We start from the raw sequence: 17,824 nt of genomic DNA on the forward strand, positions 1-17,824 counted from the left end.
CAAAGAGTCCCACTTGATATTATAATAATCTGCCCCATAAGTTGCTTGATTCACTGACGAGTGATGACGTCACTAACGTACAAAATAACAGTCAATGCAGGAGCCATCATCCGTTCGGGATTGTTGAGAAGAAATGCACAGCTTCTTGAGCTCTCTACTAGTTTTTTAGTCTATAGTCGCTAACCATAAACAGCTTTTTTGTAATAAAATAACCTAGAATCTGGAACCAGTATAAATACAGCAATGCTTTGCAAAATGATTACATTTTGTGCTATTATAGACGGATGATGTCAGTGTCAGTTCTCAACTACGTTCGCGCTAAGTTTATTTGTGATCATTTAAAATTGTTTCATTGAGTAAAGTTTGTATTTGTATTTTAAAAAATTGTTGAACTATAACATCCGTATACCACTCTTCCACCACTTGTTTACTTGTTTCATTTTTACATTGGAATGCAGTTTTAATTCAAACCACATTTTTCTATTGCTCTAGTATTTATTCAAATTTAGCCTCTTAGAATTTATGACAGGTCACAAAAATTGTATGTCATCGTTTGAAACAAAATTCTAGAGCCATTCCAACATCTTGCAACCCTGAGAATTTGTGTCATATAACTCAAATAGGTTTTAATTGACAGTGATCAAGTGATTAATTTGCTTCAATTAGCGAAGGAAGTTTCGTTTTGTCAACCTTGTAACAGTTAATTTTTAACATTCACAACAATGACTGAATCAGGTTCAAAAGTTATCGGGTACTGGCTGTCCAAGAAAAAATGTTTGAAACTAAACTGGACCACTGACTTTGCGGATGTATGCAAGTAAGTCGTTATCTCCTCAATTAACTTGTTGCTCTATCAAAATGACTGTAACTGGAATTTTTGTCAATCCTATACTCAATTTTCTCTTATAATTTTTGTTAGGCTACCGTACTTCATGAGACATAAGTTTGAAAGTTGAAAAATATTTACATACGTTCAAAATGAAATTATCAAGCAATTTATTTCTTCTATTTTCCAAATGATAGTTGAAGTTGAGCTCAAGGTGTTGGTATTGTCAACCAATCATCTATGTGTCAGAGACTGATACGGCTGAGTGGCTAACACTGTTTCAAGGAAGCTTGTTAAGTAACAATTACTAGGAACATCCCTTGGATGGGTGACCACTTGACAGTTTTCTTCTTTAACTCAATTTCAATTGGTTTTTGATTACTTCCCATATTATTAATGCATACAGGAACCCTACAAAAATTGTAGTTTGATTCAAGATAACTTACAGCTTTCAGGATTAAATAATATATTAGTTGAATTTATGCTGCAGCTAATCACATAATGTTGTATGCGATTATTTTTATGATATATAAAATGTTACCTGAGACCATTCGAAAAATCGAATCTCTAAAGCTCTTCAAGAAATCTGTGAAAAGAATCTTAGTTGATAAAGCGTACTACTCGGTGGGAGAAATAAATTAACCATAAACTCTGCGCTCAAAGACACAACGTAAAATGCTCACATTTGCTCTATTTTTAGGACTAAGAATAATGATAGACCTAATATAAGATACACTTTGTTTTTTTTATATTTATTTATTTATAATTTTTACAAAGAAGCACTGACTGGGAGAGAAAAACTAAGGATACTCCTTGTACTATTTCTCTCCTAAATTTAGATAACATATATACTGTTTACTGTTACTGTTTATTTTACCTGTTAGAAATCTTACTTAGTTCTAAGGATGCAATTATTTGACAAATCACCTATCAAATGGGAGTATTCCCAATATTATGATGTAATGTGATGAAATAATAAATAAATAAATATATTCAAAAATCACAATATTAGGATAAATAAGGCTGTTCTTGGATTTATAAAGAGTTGGTCTCAAATATAAATTAGGCTACTAGCCTACTCATAGAAGTAGGCCTAAATGAGATGTGAATCAACTCACTTCAGGATTAAAAAAAAAAAACATATCAATAAGTGTTTGATTTTCCCAATTTTTTAGATAATGTATCAATAAGACATTTCTCAATAAAGTAATTTGATAGGGCTACTTTATTTGTCAATATTGATAAAAAATAATTCTATGGTAGCCTAGGTACCCTTTTATTCAAAAAAAGTAAAAGTAACCTTTGGTCTTAAAAAAAGATATCATTTGGAATAAGTTTTTATCAATCTTATCAAAAAAATATATAACAATTTTCCCACAAATCTCTATGAAAAATAAAATCATGTTTTTTCTGTTACAGGAAACATGGTTACTCTCTGGTCAAGGTGAGTTTTTTATATATCTTTTCATTTAATAATTCCCTGAATATATTTAGAAATTTGGATAAGTTACCGGTATTTAAAAAAAAATATTCAAATATTTTTCAATTAATTTTCAATATTCCACACGTTTAGTATCTTCTCAAGTTCACAGATGGAAATTACTGAGATATTGCATATTTATTCAAACGCTAATGAATTAATAAATATTATTGAACAAAAATCCAAATTAAATGCTGTAAATTAATCTGGATTTTTGTTTAATAATATTTATCATTTCTTGAGTTAAATTTTTGTATTCGAAATATTACCATAAGCTAAGCAACAATAGGTATCACGAAATTATTATCGTAGCAATTGAATTTACAGTAGCATTAAATAGAGCTATACATGTTTGTAATGCACATGTTAGTACCTTTTTAATGGGTTTCGAAACACAAACAAGGAAAAAACGTTTCAATGGAATTAATTCATTCAAGATCATGAATCAATCATAAATTACCAGACTCTATTGACTTCTTAATTCTCTCTCACACTCTCTCTTTCCCTCTCTTGAGAATTAATAATTGAATAATGAATGAAGCTTCAATTGTTATAAATGTCAGTAACTACTTGGGCCTCAATACCTTAGAAATGTACTTTGAATATGACCCAAGAAATATGCTTCCCTTTATCATAAATATAACATTATGAAGAAATAAATAAATCTCTGTTTTTTGGCGATATTTTATAATAATTCTTTTATAATATGTTTCAGCTCAATCTGGATAAACCCCTTGAAGACCAGGGCCCCTTCTCGATTATTGTGCATAAATTGACAGAAGTTATTGGCAAATCTATACAGGGTGATAAAAAGGTGAGTGGAAAACAGATACAAGATTTTCTCAGCAAGGCCAAAAAATGACAAACGGCACTCAGTATTATAGCATAGAGAAAAGATAGCATAAGAAGATAATATAAGCTAGCATAAGACAATATCCCATGGAATAGGTTTTTCATGTTCCAATTTTTAGCTAATTCTGTGTTAACTCAAGCCGATTACTGTCGACTACTGTCTATTATTACTATTTTGTTGGGATGAGAGTGTAAGAACGGCACAGTATGAGAGACTACCAGCGTCACATAGCTTCACGAAAAGTAACTACTATATAGGACTATCGGCTTGAGTTAACATTGAAAATTGGAACTTGAACGCCCTAAACCATGGGATATCATATTATGCCATTGTTTCTCTATGGTATTAGTCAACTATATATTTAGGCTATATCAATTTTCCAGTATCTTTATTATTCAACGTTCATTTGTATTCAACTTATCATTATACAGTAGTTTATTTTATTATTATCTTCATGAATTAATTGTCATCCTTATCTTCCTCTTCTATTAATGTATTCTCTGATACTGTTATTATAATATGAAAAACTATTGTAATTTGATTCTATTCTGTAAATGTGCGTACAGATATACGCGCCGCGAACACGAGCAATTCACTTTTCATCAGATGATATCTGTATTCGTACAGAAACGGTAAGATACAGATATATAAAAAGCTTGGCATCAGCTGATTAAAAGTGAACTGCTCGTGTTCGCGGCGCGTAAATCTGTACGCTCCTTAAGTTTATCACAAATGTAAACTGTGTTGTACAAGTATTGTTATCTTTTGTTTTAATAAATATTGATTCAATGATTGATAAATAAATGGGTGATAATCATCTTAAAATTATGTGTTTCTATCATTGTTGTATAATAAACTAAGTTATTTATTATCATGTTTGTTTCTCTCCATAATGAAACGTGTGATACATTCATTTATTCAGTCTCAAAATTAATTTCTTTAGAGTAATTTTAAGAGAATCAAGTTCAACTTTAAAAGTAAACTATAAAAGTAGATATAAAAAATACTCTTTTTCTCTCTCAAAATTAATTAATTTCATGCTAGAAGTATTTATTAATTTTCTTATTTTCTAATTTTGCTTGTAAGGTTTGTAGCCATATTGCTCTTTTTTGCTTCTTCGATCCTATCCGTCCATCCTATCCATATCCGTCGATCCTATCCATATATTCCGTCATAAATGTTGTATTTATTTCCCAACAGATCTTTGTTATTTTACATTTTAAGAATGCTCTACTTTTAAGTTTATTCAACTATTCCACTTTTTTCATTTAAAATATCGTTTTGTTTTATTTTATTTTACTGAGTATTACTTGTTAAATTATAATTTAGTATTGTATTGGAGGGTTAAGTGTAAGAGAGGGCCGACTGCGCCCTAACTTCGCCCTCCCAGTTATAAAATAAAGGCAGTCATTCTATTCTAATGTCAACCTCATTGGGTGGTCACAGATAGACAAGTCCTTAAATTACTTTGATTGTATGGTATGAGATGTTGTGATATTTCTCCATAATTGAAATAATAAAACGTTGATGTTGAATATAGTGGGTATTGACAACATCAACATCTTACTCTTTCAATCATTAAATTAATATAATTTTCCAATTCTATAATGCTACTTGCATTGTTAATTGATAAAGAAATCATGAAAAAAGGTATTATGCAATTATTTCTTTGATTAATTATTTATAATTCATACTAGACACAAAGATGTTGTTGAATTTCTCTTTTATAGAGATAAAATTGGATGGAAGTGAAACCAACAACACCTTTTTCATTACTTTTTGCTATTAAAAAGATCGACTAGCAGTCAGATATTTTACAATAAATGATTTAATCACTCACTGTGACAACGAGATCTCGGTAGGCGGACCTACCGAAAGATCTCGTTGTCACAGTGAGTTATTAATTCATTTATTGTAAAATATCTGACTGCTAGTCGTTCTTTCCAATATCAAATAATGATTTAATAAAAAGCAGTTCGTGATGGAAAACAACATTAAAGCAACCTTTCTCATTTCCCCTCAATGTTAAAATATTATAATGTTTGATTTCCCTTCCTTTTCAGGCTGAAAGTATGATTAATCGCCTGGAAAAATATTTGGAAAAACACCCAGAAATTGCCATTGTAGATCCACTAGATAGCGTTCGCCGCCTTATGTATAGATCCACGTCGTATGACGTCATCTATACTAGCAAACTCCATGAAATGGGTATGTTAATTTCCTCATATATCTATTAATTCATTGTAGTATTTAAGTAATTTATTCTATTCGTCATTTCCTTACTGTTGCATTTGTGTCTTCTGTCTTATATATCAAGACAGTAGTAAAATCGTCATCTCAAACTTGAATAAAATACTCCTATTACAAAAAGAAGCAATAAGAATAATTCTAAATCTTAATAGAGAGCAATCATGAGTGTCATTTTTTGTGTGTCACTAGTCATTTTTCATGTGTTTATCCTGTTTCATTCTCGGATATTGACTACCTAAATTATTTATTATTTTATTCTTTATTTTTGAAATTATCATTGTTAATCATTGTCTACATCATTGTTAATTGAAATGGTTGAGAGAGAAACCAAGACAAACCTTTAGCTATAAAGGTTCTTCAGCTATAACCTGTAGTTCTGTGAACAGTAGATCTCACGCAGTATTCTCATCCACAAGTACCTGATTGAAACTACAGACCTAGACCTTATGGAAATACAGCAATAGACTGGCTTCTCCACACATCTGTGTAATCACTTGTCAGCTGATTTATGATGAATAATTCTATAGTCTGATTTTTACTCTAATATTGGCGTATGAAGAAGGCTCCATTTCCTTTTATATTATCCTTGAAATGCAAAATTTCCAAAAACCTTTTATATATGTCGACGCCCAATTAGAAAAGGAACATACCTGTCAAATTTCATGAAAATCTATTACCGCGTTTCGCCGTAAATACGCAACATAATATAAACATTTCAACATTTAAACATGAAATGCCAAACCGTCGACTTGAATCTTAGACCTCACTCCGCTCGGTCAAATATTCTTTGAAAAATATTCATAAATTTGAATTCCGATTGACAAATCAACAGATGTATTCCACTCATTCATCACAGGACACCTTAAAGTATTCAGTTATTCAAGAAAATTTGAAATCAGGAAGGAAACATACACTGCTACATTCTTTTATCAATTCTGGATTTTCAGTTAGGTATGAACATCCCCATTTTTTGCTTTCTTTCTTCTATTAATACTTCTTCTCATATGATACTAATCAGCCAAGATAATGCAAAGAATAATATTATAATACTCATCAAATATTATTTCATTTATTTTTCTTATAATCGTGCACAATTTAAATACAACTTTCGCCTTGATTTTTTCCATTTCTTCACAACCTACTCCATCAGCCATTTTCTGTACAATCTCACAAAATTATACCCAATTTACTCCCTCTATTTTCTTTAATCTTCAACTCCTTCACCATGATTTAAAACTATATTGTCATGACCTTTTGATCAATAATGATTATCTCTGTAGAAGTTATAATGGTTATACCATAAAGAAACAATAGCGTAAGTGGATATCCCATTGTATAGGGAGTTTATGTCGTAATTTTACTGTTATCTCAAGCCGATAGTCCACATAGTCCTTTCCCGTGAAGCTGTGTGACACTGATAGTCTTTCATATTGTGCCGTTCATACATTCTCACCCCAACAAAACAGTAAAAATCGACAATAATCGACCGTAATCGGCTTGAGATAACAGTGAAAGTTGCGACATAAACACCCTATACCATGGGATATCTACTTACGCTATTGTTTCTCTATAGTTATACTTATTGTTTGAAAGGCAACTCTAGTGAGCATAATAATATAATATTATATTGAATCATTCATTATCATGAAGCTTCATTTATAAAGAACTAGAAGGTAACACGTGCTTCGCAAGGGTCCAATCAAAAACTTGACAAACCGAAATCTTTTAGAATTTAAAATAGGTCTATAACCATCCTCGATGAATTAAGAATAAGAAAATAGACACAGTAAAAAAATTGAGAATATGAAAAAGAAGTTTTCACTTAATTTTATTCTGAAATAGCAGGTAACCTCCGCAAGGATCTAATTAAAAACTTTACAAATCAAAATCTTGTAGAATTGAAAATAGGCCTATAACCATCCTCGGTAAATTAAGAATCTATATGCAAAATTTCAAGTTAATCAGTTGAGTAGTTCAGACGTGATGATGCGTCGTCATTTGTGAATTTCCTATCCCCTACATGTGTAAGCCAACTCTTTTCTTTATTATATTATAAAAAATGATGAAAGTTTGAAGTGAATAGTTGTGCAATAGAACATCTCGCGGGTACCTGTGCGTTTGAGAGAGTCTTCACACATCTGTATTTATGTGGAAATTCCCCACTAGAATCTGACTCAGTCTATTATCTGCTTTTGCTGTAAAATTATACGGTCGATTAACTTGACTTTTTGCAATTTATTGCTGAAAACTGAACGCCTCGATGAGGAAAATTGCAGTTAGGTATGAAAATTTGCAGTCAAGTCGTTAGGTGATTCTATTAGCTTATCAGTATCAAATGAATTGTCATATTCTGCTAGAAAATCGATGTATCATGTGTTATTTTCACATTTTATTTATTCAACGATGTGTTGTCAAGTTTATCTGTGGAAATGAACAGTAATTGTGTAGAAAATGCGGAAAATATGACTAATAATTGATATTTAGTGCTCATTTCATATAATTAAAATACTCTATATGGGAAAATTTTGCGGAATAATATTACCAAAAATTAGTTTTAAATGCTCATCTTTCATAAAATAACCTACTCAATTCATAGAAAAATTAATTTTAAATGTTTGTATCTCATAAAATAACCTACTATCTTGATAGAAAAATTATTTTTAAATATTTTTCTTTCATAAAATAGCCTACGCTATTGATAGAAAGCATTATTTTATACTGTTGAATACCTGCTATTAATGATATCCTACAAATTAGTTTAATTTATTGTTCTTTGCTTCATATTCATGAAGTAAAGAACAATTAAACTAATTTGTAGGATTTTTGACGTGAGACAACTCTATAATAAAATAAAATACTTTGATTTATTGGCAATTCCTCTTCCTCTAAAGTACCTCCAATTATTAAAAATTTAATTTCAAGTCAGTTGCTAGAAGTCGTAGTCCTGGTGAGAACGACCTAATATTTAACACATTACTATATTAGGAAAAAACTGCTCATCAGTCTCTTTAGACTAGATTTGCAATAAAAATTGGAAAAAAATTTAAAAAATAATTATAATCATATTCTTGGACTTTATTTTTGTTTGAAATCTGTTGCTATAACTGAAATGATAATGATATCTGTTTTTTATTTATTTGAAGTTTTCTAAACATTGAAACACGTACATGGAAAAATACAATTCTTATTATTATAAAGTTTCAAAGTAGGCTACCATTACTCGTTAAAGATAAGCACCATTATATTCACAGTATTGTAGCATCAATGGAGATATTCAATTAGTAGACTTTCTATATTAGGTTTTGAAGCATCTAAATTTAAAAATCTACTTTGTGAAAATAGTGAAGACTGAAAATTTTGTGAAGTGGACAACTACAAGACTTAACCTATTTCGGACTATGTGCAACCTTATCTAAATTTGGGAGAGGAATAGCACAAGGTTACCTTATTTTTTCTCGCCCTATCATTTTGATGATATACTTATTCTATGAATCAATAAAGAATAAAGAATTCCATAGTTGATCGGTGATGCTAACTATTTCCAAATATCAATAGAATATTTTTTTAAATGTATGAATTCAGAGATTCTCTCTTGTATTTATAAAATAGAATTAATAAAAATTAAAATTGATGAAATAATAGAATAACGTTACAATTTGTATTCTTGTTTTATTTAATTTAAAGGGTGCTATAATTCTATTTTATAAATCAATAGGATAGTTCGAAATTGAAGTATAATGAACGTTTCTGTGTAATTTCGGTGTACAGCACTATTTATTTATTTATTATTTATCACATTGTGTACAAATACTTGAGATGAGGAAAGGCACAACAGGCTCATACCAAAAACTGTCCCATTTCCAATTTATACTATACTGTCCAAATCAAAATGTTGGTTATGTCACTTTCACTTTTCAAAATAAAATTTATGCTCTTCAATACTCAGACTTCAAACGAGCAAATTTTGAACCAAATAGATACTATTAGAGCCTAGAATCAAAAAATCTAGAACAGTAACTTGATAATTATTCAAAAAGTCTAAATTTTGATTGAAACTAAAAATTTTCACTAGCAAATGATGATTTCATCCTCTTAAATTGCTTAGGAGACTTTGGAATTGGAATGTATTCACATAGGAGAATTATCACGAGTTGACCCGACTCCACAAGAATAAAATCCGGTATTCATTTATTTATTCGACTAGCAAATCCACATTCATTCTCCTGACAAATCCAAAATTTATTCGAAAAATATTCAAAAGTATATTCATTTCATATTGTCAGCATAGTATATATGATGAGCATTGCTGCTTCCACAGATCTAACATATGTTTATGGTGCTACTTGAAAGAATTCCCACTATAATCCACTATATCAATAAATCTGTGATTTTTGACAATTTCTTAGTCTTTTTCATTTAATATGAATAATCACCACAATATCAACTTCTCAACTACACACAAAAAGTGAAAATAATCCACTGTGACAATATGGAACCCATATTTTGATAATAATCCCAGAGCCATTAATCTTGTCAAAGGATTATAATGAAGATTTTGTTGCGTGCTATCTCTGTTTACTGTCATATTTTGAATAATTATTGCTATATTCTCAAGCTCAAGGTTATTGGTCATGTGCGAAGCACATTAAGAAAAATACTAAAGTTGAAAGCAATGAATGATTTGAATATTCTTGCAATAAATTCTTGTTTGCGAACGAGAAGAAATTCTTTAAAAAATGATTGAGAAAAAGGAGAAAATAAATTGTCGAGAGGCATTAGTGAGGTCCAGGTTATAATGGCAGTATTTGATTAACAATGATGTTGCTATCCTTGTTTATCATTCGACAAAGCACATAGCGCTATCCTTTCCTATAGTGAGATCCACGTTATAATGGCAGTGTTTGATTAACAATGGTGTTGCTATCCTTGTCTAACATTCGATAAAGCGGTTAGCGCTATCTCGTCCTCGCTTTGTTCTGTTGCCAGATCGTCTTTTAACAATGTAGAAATATGATTAATTAACAAAATATTTTATCTTTATTATGTAAATCCATTATGAAATCATTGAAAAATAAAATTTTTTGCTCAATAAAATATGATTGATTATTTTAAATAAGAATGAACGGTTAATATTACATTAATTTCTTGCTTTATAAAATATAATTGATTATTTTGAACGAGAATGAACAGTTAATATTACATCAATAAACCTGTATCAGCTACCGTCTATAGAAGGCATTGACAAGACAGAGGATCGGCAACGTTGTTCTTGTATCTTTCTTCACTGCTATTATAACGTGGACCTCACTATACAACAAAGTTATTATATGATGTTTCGTCATGGAAAACGACATCAATATATTTCATGTTTATTCAGTTGGTTAACAATTCACATTCTATGTCAAAAGTTTCTCAATTCATACATGAATTTTTGATAAATTTATCTGATCACTGAATTATTTTTTTATTTCAGATGTCATCACACCAACGTTTGTTGAATTAAATTCGACAGATGTTGATGTAAATAAGGAAATATTGAAGACTGCAGGGGTGACATACCCTTTTCGTGAGTATTTTAGTTTTTTAACAACTAAAAAATCCAATTATTCAACCGATTGAAGAAAATTCATTTTTATCATTGGTTAATGTATTAAATATAATATATAGAAAAATATATATGTATATATGTAAAATATATGTGAAAAATATTTATGTATTAAATATAATATAGCAATATAATTCAAACATTTTCTCCAAACTGAATGACTTCTTGAATGGAAGAGACTAAGAAATTGTCAAAAAACCACTGATTTATATAATTAAATCAGTGTTTTTTTGACAATTTCTTAGTCTTTTCCATTCAATATGAATAATTACCACAATATCAACTTCTCAACTACACAAAAAGTGAATGACTTCTACTTTCTAGTACCTCACATACTGAACAATATCCATGTATAATTTAACCAATTTATATAATTTTCTGATAAATAAATTTCTCTAAAATTTATTATTTTTCAGTTTGCAAGCAGTCTGTTGCACTGAGCACGAGCGAGAGTCATACGGTGAGTTTTTTAGTACTATTCAATAATTTTGAATTTAAATAAAAATATACTCATGCAACAAACTAATAATTTAATTTTGACTCAATTTTAATCATTATTGAAGTCTGGAAAATCTATGCAGTACAGAGAAGAGTTTGACACCCGGTTGCACAAGAGTCTGTTACCTTTAAATCATGATTAAATCTCTAGAGAACCAATTAGAGAAGCCTTCTATTTAGAAAAACCTTCTCTGATTGATAAAAATTAGTAGAATTGATGGTGATGTGAAATCTCTCCATAATAAGAAAACAAGGATATTGTCAAATTTCACTAAAAAAAATTAGTTTGTAGTGAAATTTGACAATAACTTTGTTTCCTTCTCTGATTGGTTCTCTAGGGATTTAATCATGATTAAAATTTAACTGGTTTTTGTGCAACCGGGTCATACTATGTTTCTTATTTAGCCTTATATATTCAATCTATGAATACTATCATTACATAATCATATAAATATGATAAGGATAGATAGGGCTTGACCAAAACTATTCCATACCGTTGTTAGATAATAGCATAGAGAAACAATAGCTTGAGTAGATATCCCATGGTATAGGGCGTTTATGTCGCAACTTTTACTGTTATCTCAAGCCGATAGTTCATGTAATTCTTTCCTGTGAAGCTGTGTGACACTGGTAGTCCCTCATATTGTGTCGTTCATACACTCTCACCCCAACAAAACAGTAAAATTCGACAATAATCAACAGTAATCGGCTTGAGATAACAGTAAAAGTTGCGTCATAAACGCCCTATACCATTGGATATCTACTTACGCTATTGTTTCTCTATGATAATAGTGAATCAAAAAAAAAACTCCAACCAACAAAAAATAATAACATTTCCATTGATTTTCTAACTTGATAGAATAATTTTTGAAAACTATTCCGTGTTGAGTTTTGGTTGAGAAGTTGTCTATCTCAGTTTGAGCCCGGTTGCACAAGAGCCAATTGAATTTTAACCGTAATTAAAAGCCACGAAACAATAAGAGAAGCCTTTTTCAAAACGGTCTTCTCTTATTGGTTCTCGTGGCTTCTAATCATGGCGTTCAATCTCGTGGCATTTAATCATGATCGAAATTTTACAGGCTTTCTTGCATCTGAGCCTTAGGCTACTGTCGGTTGCACAAAAATCTGTTAACTTTTAATCCCAATTAAATGCCAGGAGAATCTATCAGAGAAGCCTCCTTTTCAAAAAGATTCTCTCTGATTGGTTTTTGTGGCATATAATGATGATTAAAATTCAACTGGCTTTTATAATACTTATCTGTAATGTGACTTAGCCTAATGTACTTAATGACTTAGCCTATGTTTCCTGATGACTATGTCTATTGCACTATGTGTTTAACGACAATAAAGAATTCAATTCAATTCAATTGATGTATTTTTTAGGCTGAAATAAATCATTTAATCATTGAACCGGGACTCAGTATTTTAATGAGAACTTCCGGTCAGTGATTTCTTGTAAAAATTATAAATAAATCAATAAGTTGTGTGTTTTAATGAGACGCGTTTCTGGCCACAGATGTGCATCATCTTCAACGAGCGGGGCCTGAAGGACGTGAATCCGCCCTGTGTGGCACAGTCCTTTGTCAACCATAACGCTGTGCTTTTCAAGTTGTACGTTTTGGGCGGCAGATATCAAGTGGTCAGGCGACCTTCGCTCAAGAATTTCTATCCTAGTGGTGAGATTTTTCATCTATAATCCATTCATTCCAATTAATCACATTATTTACATATTTTAGTTTTTTAGTTAACTACATTATTCACTCCAATTATTTACATTATTTTCTTGAGTTATTTACATTATTCACTTCATTCATTTACAGTATTTCAATTATTTATATCACTTGAATTTTGCTATTTTTGGTATAAAGGATTTAAGTCCACGTGGTATTGTTTTAGAGTTATTTTCATGGTAAAATGGATATATCTCAGAGAAAAATCATTCATGTGCGACATAAATGATACATGTCAACTCATAACCTTCAAAAGTGGAATTGAATCTAATAGGTATTGGTAAAAATGATACAAGTCAACTCATAACTTTCAAGAAAAGATATAGGCATTGATATAGAAGATATAAGTCAACCTATAACTTTCAATAAGAGAAATAGGTATTGATATAAATGATAGAAGTCAAGATGCGGCAATAGGGTATTGATATAAATGATACAAGTCAACTCAAGTCAAGATCAAAAAGGGTTGTCATAAAATACTTTGATACGAAGGGTTCAAGTCGTACATATTTTTGTTTGCATTTGTATATAAAATGTCAATATGGGAGAAATCATTATTGGACTCGATAAACATGTGCAGAAATATATAGAGCAACGATTAGCGTTCTAATACTTTCAATGATGATTCACAAATTTCAAATATAATTTTTTGAACTTTGTTCTTGCTCTTCTGAAATATCATGAAAACTGACTTAACACCTTCATACTTATCAGTACAGAATTATGCACATCAACTTTTTCAATATTACAGCTGTATTTTGAGTGATGCTGTAGTACCGGTATTCTTTCATCTATAATATTACAAAGGAAGGAATTGGCTTATACATGTACGTGATAGGAAATACACGATTGACGCACTATCACTTATGAACTGATTAACTTGCAATTTTGCATAAAGATTCTGAATTTACCGAGGATAGACATGGGCGTATATAAATAAAAATATAAATCTCAATACACTTTTAAATTATTTTGTCACAACATGTCTCGGACATTAATACCACTTTCAAGTGATTTCAAATCAGCATGACTGTCCAAAACATGTTGAGACAAAATAATTTAAAAGGGTACTGAGATTTATTTTTTATTTATATTAAAAGTAGCTCTAAAGGAAAAAGACAATAGGCGTATATTTATTGTTATTAATCAATCAGTTCTAATTGATTTTTCAAATTTATGGTTCAAAGTAAACGTAACTATAAAATCCCAACTATAAACAGAGCTTACTCCAAGTTATTCCCAAATTGAGGTAGGTAGCAATCCCAAATTCATAGGTAGCAACCTAGCAATCCAGTAAACATGAAAAACATGGTAATTATTTATTATCTTGTCAAAATTACGTAAAAATTATGGTTGAAAATGTCCAGCATAAAATGTGTTTGGTCTCGAACCCACATTCTTTCCATTCATAAGTCGCGCTTACTACCAATTAAAAAAAAATTGGCGCTTAATTGGTAGTAAGCGCGACTTATGAATGGGGGGAATGTGGGTTAGAGACAAATCAAACACATTTTATGCTGGACATTTTCAACCATAATTTTTACGTAATTTTGACAAGATAATAAATAATTACCATGTTTTTTATGTTTCCTGGACATAAGAAGATTGCATTTTACAACACAAAATGGAAATGCTCCCCAGTGCAAAGAACGGATTACCTGCTAGTAATCTATAACAATAGTACTATATACAGGGTGATTCATAATTATGGTAAAATAATTTAATAAGTGATAGTAGAGGTAAAAATAAGAAAAAAGTTCTTATAAACAGATATCCATGAACGCTTCATTAGCGAGCTATACAGGGTGAAAGATTTCGACCGGAATTCAGTTCCTCTTGTGAAATACACCGATGCTGAATTGTTTGGGGACTAGTTTTTAAAAAATTTATGGTGGATTCATATGGAAAAATATCTGAAAAATTGAATAAAACTAGTCTGGAAGCTGTAGTATGAGTAGTTTTTGAGAAAAAAGTTAAAATATGCAAAAAATCTAAGTAGAAAAACACAGACTTCTACGTTTGATATAATAAATGCAAAGACCTTAAAGATGCATAGACTCATATGCAGCGCTAGTGTCTTACTTGGAATTGAAATCGGCCATTTAGGGGGCAACCCATAAGATTATTACATACCAATGCCTTTGTAATCCATAGTATTACGAATATATAGATATAATATCTCGTGCTAAAATACCCCAATGGCGGCATTCAATTTCAAGTAAGAGCTATCATCGGGAAGGCATAGGCATTGTGGGTCTATATCTCTTTAAAGTCTTTGAATTAATGAAAGAACTGGCTTACACACGTACGGGATAGGAAAATTATGTTTGACGCATCATCACGTCTGAACTACTGGACTGATTAACTTGAAATATTGCATATCGATTCTTAACTAACCGGGGGTGGTTATAGGCCTATTTTAGATTCTTGAAAGATTTCAGCAGGTCAAGTTTTAGTTTGTCAAGTTTTAAATTGCACCCTTGCGGAGCACGGGTTACCTGCTAGTCTTAAATAAAATAATATATATCCTATCATCTCTGTAGTGTGATTTACTGTTGTTTATTCCCGTTTTAATCAATTAATTAATTTGTTTATTTTTGTAGAAGACGAAGAGACAATCTTTTTCAACAGTCACGACGTGTCCAAGCCTGATTCACAGTCAGAACTCTCCGTGCTGGATGATAGAGAAGCTGGGAGCCAACCTGTGGAGGCTGACATGCGCAGAATGGACGCAATTTGCTCCACACTGCGCAGCCTGCTAGGCATGGACTTGTTGGGTATAGATGTGGTGGTCGAGAATCATTCTAACCGACATGTTGTCATCGATATTAATGCATATCCTGGTATGTTTAATTAGTTTAAATGATACATAGCCTAGAATCAATGATATTTATTGACCGAGCGAAGTGAGGTCTAAGATTCAAGTCGACGGTTCTCTTAATGTTTAAATGTTTATATGTTGCGCATTTACGGCGAAACACGGTAATAGATTTTTATGAAATTTGACAGGTATGTTCCTTTTTTCATTGCGCGTCGACGTATATACAAGGTTTTTGGAAATTTTGCATTTCAAGGATAATATAAAGGGAAAAAGGAGCCTCCTTCATACGCCAATATTAGAGTGAAAATCAGACTATAGAATTTATTCATCATAAATCAGTGGTCTGTAAATCATCATAAATCATCATAAAATGTCATCATAAATCAAAATATTGCTGTATTTCCATAAGATCTATAGTTTCAATCAGATACTTGTGTGGATGAGAATACTGCGTGAGGTCTACTGTTTACAGAACTACTAGTCTAAATTTGGGAGAGCAATAGCACAAGGTTACCTTATTTTTCCTCTCCCTATCATTTTGATAATGTACTTATTATATAAATGAATAAAGAACTCATAAAAACTGTATAAATGTATAGCCAATACATTGACTGGCTCATCAACTATCTAAATCAGGGAGAAAAATAGTTTTGGATTAAATGAGTTGTTTCTCTCCCAATTATTGTTTTATTTTGTGTGGATGAAATATATTTTGATCTGTAATTATTATTAAACGAAATTCCTATTGAATGCTGTAAATCACCCCGAAGACTTCTGCTACTGCAAATATTGACAACAGGGTACACAGCTAGATATATAAAATGGAAATTCCATCTGTATTTTGATCTGCGTAAATAAAGCACTTGAGCAATCAATCAAATTCAAATTTATTTGTTCCTTGTACAAATTCATGAATATAGTCACATACTATTCATAAAGGTGCGTACAGATTTACGCGCCGCGAACATGAGCAATTCACTTTTAATCAGCTGATGCCAAGCTTTTTATATCTGTATCTTACCGTTTCTGTAAAAATACAGATATAATCAGCTGATTAAAAGTGAATTGCTCATGTTCGCGGCGCGTATATCTGTACGCACCTGAAGAATAAAGTTGTCAATTCTTCAATCAATTTCTTGTTTTCAGGTTATGATGGCTACCCGGACTTGTTCGAGAATCTGTTCCAGTGCATAATGGAGGCGCGTGACAACCATCGCAGTAAACAGCTGCAGTGCGCAGTTGACAGCGGTCGCAAATGTCACCTGTTGATGGGCGCAAAGGTCACCTCGGCCCATCCGGGCGCAAATGGCGCCGAACACGATCACAACAGACTCCCATCTGCCAACAAGGCTATCGAGCGACAGTTCTAATGACGGTTCGGATGTCACTACTTGAGAAAATCATAAATTCGCATCTGCAAAAATGAAGAAGGAGACGAGCAGGAAGGAAGAGGAAGAAGAAGAAGAAGAAGAAGAAGACAGGAGAAGTAGTACAAGAAAATGATTGAGAAGCTGAAACATGTAATATAACGATTTATCTATGCAAGTTCTATGTTTTAAGAAGGAGGAAGATGAAGGGGAAGAGAAGGAGAGGAGAAGTAGAAGAAGACAGGAGAAGTAGAAGAAGCCAGGAGAAGTAGAAGAAGGAAAAGATTGAGAAGCTGATACAACATTGAGAATAAAACTATTTATCTATGAAAGTTCTATGTTTTTGGGAATAGGATTGGCATGGATTAATAACCCAGTTGTTTTAATGCTTTAT

General features: G+C 31.2%; 1 protein-coding gene across 1 annotated transcript; it reads left to right on the forward strand.

The window, feature by feature from the left end:
* Positions 1-178: 178 nt before the first annotated feature.
* On the forward strand, positions 179-17,550 carry LOC111054941 (inositol-tetrakisphosphate 1-kinase). Its single transcript, XM_022342072.2, has 9 exons — positions 179-817; positions 2,246-2,270; positions 3,022-3,120; positions 5,223-5,367; positions 10,883-10,975; positions 11,431-11,474; positions 13,029-13,188; positions 15,846-16,085; positions 17,210-17,550. The coding sequence occupies exons 1-9, from the start codon at positions 723-725 to the stop codon at positions 17,431-17,433; spliced, it is 1,125 nt and encodes a 374-aa protein (XP_022197764.2). The 5' UTR covers positions 179-722; the 3' UTR covers positions 17,434-17,550.
* Positions 17,551-17,824: the final 274 nt, after the last annotated feature.

This window comes from Nilaparvata lugens, chromosome 11, assembly GCF_014356525.2.
Source record: "Nilaparvata lugens isolate BPH chromosome 11, ASM1435652v1, whole genome shotgun sequence".
Taxonomy (NCBI): domain Eukaryota; kingdom Metazoa; phylum Arthropoda; class Insecta; order Hemiptera; family Delphacidae; genus Nilaparvata; species Nilaparvata lugens.